At 35.4% G+C, this 6,480-nt stretch overlaps 1 protein-coding gene across 3 annotated transcripts; it reads right to left on the bottom strand.

Annotated features, from left to right (window-relative positions):
- Positions 1 to 547: 547 nt before the first annotated feature.
- On the bottom strand, positions 548 to 4,779 carry LOC143538377 (uncharacterized protein At2g33490-like). Of its 3 annotated transcripts, none has more exons than XM_077031949.1 (11): positions 4,610 to 4,779; positions 4,228 to 4,300; positions 3,676 to 3,750; positions 3,490 to 3,551; positions 3,317 to 3,385; positions 3,172 to 3,200; positions 2,888 to 3,095; positions 2,607 to 2,822; positions 2,419 to 2,472; positions 1,374 to 2,214; positions 548 to 811 (listed from the first exon to the last, which is right to left on the bottom strand). In XM_077031949.1, exons 1-10 carry the CDS (start codon positions 4,712 to 4,714, stop codon positions 1,456 to 1,458), a joined length of 1,650 nt encoding a protein of 549 aa, XP_076888064.1. In that variant the 5' UTR covers positions 4,715 to 4,779; the 3' UTR covers positions 548 to 811; positions 1,374 to 1,455. The 3 variants fall into 3 exon arrangements, with proteins under 3 accessions (XP_076888064.1, XP_076888065.1, XP_076888063.1); XM_077031950.1 differs by having other exon boundaries at positions 548 to 822; XM_077031948.1 differs by having other exon boundaries at positions 1,371 to 2,214.
- Positions 4,780 to 6,480: the final 1,701 nt, after the last annotated feature.

Raw genomic sequence — 6,480 nt, forward strand, 5'->3', positions numbered from 1 at the left:
GGACTACTCGGCCCAACCGAAGACAAGTAGTCGACCCTGTTCACCCTTATCAAATGTCCATTTAAGGATCAAACTACTAAATTAACTTTCTAAACAAGTTTTAATACGCTAGAATTGTTAACTATGAGATTAGTTAGTACCGAAGCTTATACTGTTGTAATTATAAATGTATACTTGGAACTTTAATTGTATTTTCTAGGATGTTAAACTAGTTTCTCTTAATTACAATTAGACTAATATATTATAAGGAACACATGCATCATGGCATTGTTTTTTTTTTTTTTTTCCAAATCTAGGGGCAGGCATATAACTAAGATATAGACATGTTTTGTTCGACTAAAAAGGTTTTGCTTACTTTGACACTTTCCTCAACATTGACATATTCCTACTTTTCACACAACACAAATAATTAACGGTCTTAACTTGCACATCTTACACGCGCTCCTCATTTATTTGTTCATCAATATAGAGAAGAAGAACAAACAAAGATGGGTCATGCAACGTGTGTTCATCAAAATGACTCAAGAACATAATATAAAAGAAAATATAACTTTTAACTCAAACCCATTGACTTTTAACCTAAAGTTGAATTCATAAAACCTCTTTGGAGGGGTCACTAGTACTTTGACAAAAAGAAACAAAGTTATTAAAAAGAAAAGAAAAAAAAACTACATCGTTTTGAGATTGCTCTATATATACCTAAGGTTGTATTCAAGCATACAACATTTCAAAAGTCTTCATTACCATAAGGGCATCAAACTCTCGCATCATAAACATAAGCGCACCCAACTCTCTTCAAATCCGCTTCAACCTGCACCCAACCTACCTCATTTCAATATAATTATATTTCATGCAACTTCAACTAGGGCTGTTCAAACAGCCCGTTGCTCGCTCGAACATCACTTGAAAAAGATAGGCTCAAAATAAGCCTGTTTATAAACAAGCCAAAGCGAGCCGAGCTAGAGACAGAGTTGACTCGGCTCGTGTAAATTAAACACCAAAGTTTAATATATAATACTAATGATATAACATGTAGAAAATATTGAAAAAGAAACAAAAGTAATACATGTATTGAATCTGCCTCTCGACCTTTAAAAATTTAAAGAAAGAAACAAAAACAATACATATAATGTTAAATTCTCTAGTTTATAAACATTGTATTGTGTGTGGTAAAAAAAATTGCTTCTTTTATCTTTTATATATCGATATTAAATATATGTATATGTTAACAAGCTACGAGCTGGCTCGAGCTTTTTACAAGCTCGATTAAGTTCGAGTTCAAACTCGAGCCCAAGCCCAACTTTGCTTGGCTGTTTACAGCCCTACCTTCAACTCTTTACATAATATGTAATATAGGGAAGTGAAGCAACTACCTTCAACGGGGCCCAGACAAGAGGCTACTTCTAAAACAGTTATGGGAAAATAAAATCTGAAAGCAGGAGAAGCGTTTTCTCTTCATGTCCCACTGTTAGTTGGGTTGAATTTCACAACTGAAGGCGGAGGACGCGGGAGAGGCGAAGCGCAAGTTGATGTCAACATAGCCCGTTTATTAGGTGGGGAAATTTCTTGATTTTTGGAAAGTAACGGTGCTGAATGTCGGTTCAAACCACCCGAAATAGCAACAGGTTTAGAAGGCGGTCTAGGAAGCTCATGAAGCTCACTTATTTTAGGAGAAGTATTACTTGGCAAATTGGGCTTTGAAATTGATGTCCGAGAAGGAAGCTCGGTTGAAGCAATGGGCCCGCTACTATTAGATGTCATTTTGAAAGAAAATTGCTTGCTCGGTGGTAAAGGGCCCGAGTAAGATTGCCGTCTGTCTACTTTACTGGCATCGCTTTTATAATAATTATCTTGTGAGAATGAAGATCTTGCGGTGGGTGTCACGGGAGCAGGTAATTGGAGTGGTGGGGTAATAATGTTACCGGTATTAATTGTTGACTGGGTTTTTGAGGTCAAAGGAGCAGTCGGTGTGCTATCATGATGTAGATTTGGGAACGGGTTGACATGAGAAATAGATGAAGCAGGTTTTGAAATTGGGTTTCGGGGGTCTACAACGGGTGGGGGTAGGGCGTACGAGTGAGATATTGGGCCGGGTTGGGCTTCTTTAAGCTTTTCAGATGTGTTAATTTTGTCCGGGAACAATGGAGCCGAATAGCCGCTAACTCTAGTTTGCCTGCCGAAAAGATGCTCCGTTTTACGTCGGTTCTGATTTATCTGCAAAAAAGTTAATGGTTCGGGTTAAACCAACTGACCCATATCAAAAATCACCTGTTTTGACCCATCACCCAGAAAGCCCGTTTTGACCCGTCACCCAACAAGCCTGTTTTGACACCTCTACATATAAATAACAAAAAGTAGCCATTTTCAAGAACCAAATGCTTCAATGAGAACAAAATTGGAAGTCTTTAACCATGTTACCTCTAAATCTTCTAAATTTGAAGCTTGAACAAACGGGACATCTACCTGGTCCACCTTAAAAACAAAACATATTAAAAGTAAAATTACTGATTCACCCATCCAAAGGTTGTAAACAACTTGGCTATTTCACAAGCGAAGATAGCTACATGTTTGACAGATATTAACTTATCAAGAATGTACTAAGTTACCTCCATTGGATTTGGTAAGGTGCCATCATCAACTCCTTGTTTCTTTTGTTTGTAATCAAAACGCAACTCTCCATGACCACTCATAGATTCACCTTCCTGGGACCCACTGTCATACAATCCACTGAGTTGGCAATCAATTCGATGCTTTTCTGCAACATTTCTTATAAAAGGTTCGACTGCTTCAACCGCTTTAAGCCCCTTGCGAAAGAAATTCAACTGTTTCCAAGTATTAGAAAGAAAGCATAATCATTTTTCTTAAGTAGGAGAACAGAAAATGTAACCTGTGCTGTATGATGGCGAGCAGCTTGTGTTAAAAGACTGCGCCATTGTCCTTCTTTAAGTGATTTTGCCCGAAATACACATAGTCTCGCCGCGTCTTCATATTCATCTTGAGCTTCTTGCAGTTTTTGTGCAATTGAGCTTTCAACTTTACCAGTTTTCAGTTTCCCCTTCTCTCTATGTTGAGCCACCATGTGATCATACACCTCCCTGCATTACTCATATTAAATTAATAAATAGTTTTACTTTAATGGTGTGGCATACAATAAAATAAAACACGGTTTACCTCTTTTCAGAACATTGAAATTTCATCTCCTGCAACAGTAGCAGAGGAAGCATTAAAAGTGTTCAAATAGATACAAAAGTATGCATATATAGATAGAGATTATATAATATTATAATTGGCAATAATTTTAAAGAGAAAAACATACCTCCACTTTAACTAACTCGCTAAGGAGAGACTCTGCTGGATTGGTGATTGTCACGACTACATAAGAACGCTGACAATTGACAAGAAATAAATCAGAAAGGCGAAACAATAAAAAACAAAACAAACAAACAAACAAAAACAAAAACAAAAAAGTGAATAAAAGAAAACGCGTACATAAGTATCGGCAATTTTCTCAAGTTCCAATTGCAAATTCCCCAACATTGATAGCACGTTTACTGCACAAAATGAAAATATTAAAAAGGTGATGCTGAAACAATGTGTGAGTTACCGTTTATGCATAGACAAGAAATAGAAAGAAAACAGAAATTCTTATTAATTATAAGGTTATTATTTTATTACCACTTTCAGCATCACATGCAGCAGCGGCTTTTCCCAGCAAACAGTTTCCCATTTCACTTAGCGCCTCCGAAAATTCTGAGAAACAAGTTATATTTAGATATTTTATTTTAAAAAGAGAAATAAGTTACTGATAGGTATTCGTGTAGACCTAACTACATGAAATATTATTCTACAACATGATATGTGCAACTGTATTTATTGAGTCAATAGTAATGGTTGACGATTTTACCCCCACCCCGCGCGGGCAGTTACGTCTATTCTCAGCTTAGGGTTAACTCTCGTGACGTCACCTGTCACTTATAAGGAATACTAGCTCCTGAACTCGCATTCTTGCAACTCATTAACGCACGCAAATCCCAGTATTAATCACAATTTAAATCTTAACACCATACTTTCTACAACATACCGTTACCAAAAGCCTTCCGAATGACATTCAAATCAAATATCAATCAACAGGTTATCACATTGTACAAGGATGATTACAGATTAGAGTGAATAATGTACGGTGACCTATTTCACTCCATTAAACATAAACTTGACGCTGCAGCTTACCATATACACTATTTGCGGTTGCAGCAGCTGCAGCTAATAAGCCATCATAGCAGTTTCTCATATCTTGCATATCCTGTAAAACATAGGATTAAAAAAAAACAAGACTTTTTCATCAACGGATTTAAAAAAACAATTGATAATTCATTTGCAACATCCAATCTCAACGCAATTGACCTTCAACTTTCTAATGATTCTTCTTACACAATTCTTACCTTTAGCATATAATTGTTTAAATGAAGCATACAAATAGAGTGCAAACCCTAATTCCATCAATTCACACTCAAAAAATTCGAAATAATTGGAAAAAATAAAAACACACACACAGAGAGAGAATCCGAAGCAAAATTAACACATGAAAGATGAAATAGAACAAAAGCCGTACCTTGGAAGCCTGATCAAGGTCATCTAAAAGTACACAAGGGTGATGATCTCTGACATCCTTCTGCATCGACAATTTACGCCCAATTTTCCCAAATGATGACTTCATTGCGTGATAAGAAACCAAATCGAAGTGGATCGAACCCAGATAGGGGTTTGTATGAATTGCAAAATCGATCGGTGTGTTTGTATGTATGTTCGAGTGAGAAGGAAGCAAAGTTTTAGTTTTAGAGAATAGTTTTGGTAAAGAAAGCCGACATTATTAATAAATAAAGGGTTTTGTGAGTTCAAGTTTGACCAAATATTAATAATATTTTCAACTTGGACAATTGGTTAGCCGATTCACAATCAATCACTCATCCAGATACATTTGATTTTGACTAATATAATACACCTGTAAATATCACAATTCTTTGTTTTACCAATTTCCTCCCATGTGACTTAAATAACATCATTAATTACCTTCTCATAATTGATAATGATTGATTTTTTTTTGTTATATTATATAAGCTGAGTTAAACCGTTTTTAATGAAAAAGTTTGTGATGTTGTGGATGAGACGTGAGAATGGTTAAATTGTATGAGACCGTTATGCGTAAAGGACAATCATAGAAAGGTTTGTGAGAAAGTGAAAAGAAATAGGTTGAGTTCATGCGAGAGGAGAGAGAGAGAATGGGAGACAACCGATTGCCTGATATGGAGATCAATCAGAAGGAGAGCGGGAAAAAGCGCCGTTGGCGTTGATAGATTTTTGAAGAGTATTAACTGCGGTTTCGTTCGCATAATATAAAGTTTCGGACTTCGGTTGAAAGATATGTATTGTGTTTAGTTTATAAAGTTACCAAAACCTCAAGTATTGATAACTTTGGCATCAGTATCTCCTAATGACTTAAATTAAACTTAAAATAATAATAATTTTTTCTCTTTACTTACAAAAAGCATCAGTTAACATTTTTCTTACCTTTTAATTAACAAATCATTTCCCTTTTCATGTTTCAACAAACATCTCTAATGCAAATGCATCGCGATGATCTAGAACGACTTGTGAGAATGGTTGCATTGTAGAAGATTGACAGCGGTGGAAGAGTATGTGTGCGAGGGAAATCTTGGAATTGGTTGAGCCCATGAGAGAGAGAGAGAGAGAGATGATTGCCTGATATGGAGACCAATCAAAAAAAGAGCGTGAAAAAATGCCCTTACATTTGAATATAGTTTTATGAAGAGTATTAATTGGGGGTCGGCTTGCGACTTCGCGTAATATAAAGGTTTTGACTTCATGTGAAAATTTGTAAAGTTACCAAAAGCTAAAAAACTGGTAACTTTGGCATAAATATGTTCTAATGACTTTAATAAACTAATAATAATAATAATAATAATAATAATAATAATAATAATCCTTTTCTCTTACTTACAAAACATCACTAACATTTTACTTACCTTTTTAACCAACAAATCATTTCTTTTTCCATGTCTCAACAAACCAAAGGTTAAAAACGATCATGTCAAGATTGTTTGTCAAGTAGTTACTAGTGCCGGTGCCTTTTGGAGCATATGTTGACATTAATCTGTTGTAATAGTATTCACTAACCACTAACTTTCATGCAATTTTTTCACCAGTTATATGTTCCTCCTTAGACCCACCAAGCAACGCCTCTTTAAACTTAACCATTGGGTTAAAAGCGTTAGAATCAAATAACCAAAGTCTCATATAAGTGTGTTATTCACACATCCTAACTTTTAGAGTTGAAATGTTAAATGTGTTAATATTTTTTAAAAAGTAAATGAGGATTTATCATTTTGTTGATGATTTGAGAGGGAGCACATTGTCTTGATATGGTATTGTTATTGTATTGGGTTGGGAAACTCTATCTTGACA

The sequence above is a fragment of the Bidens hawaiensis genome, unplaced genomic scaffold (genome assembly GCF_021521415.1).
Source record: "Bidens hawaiensis isolate Kalapana, Puna unplaced genomic scaffold, B.hawaiensis_p1.1 tig00011614_1, whole genome shotgun sequence".
Classification (NCBI taxonomy): Eukaryota; Viridiplantae; Streptophyta; class Magnoliopsida; order Asterales; family Asteraceae; genus Bidens; species Bidens hawaiensis.

Coding starts and splice junctions, on each gene's coding strand:
- LOC143538377 (XM_077031949.1), bottom strand. CDS start 4,714: ATGAAGTCATCATTTGGGAAAATTGGGCGTAAATTGTCGATGCAGAAG. Junction 4,301..4,609: donor ACCTTGATCAGGCTTCCAAG/GTACGGCTTTTG, acceptor TATGTTTTACAG/GATATGCAAGATATGAGAAA. Junction 3,096..3,171: donor TTTCAATGTTCTGAAAAGAG/GTAAACCGTGTT, acceptor TGAGTAATGCAG/GGAGGTGTATGATCACATGG.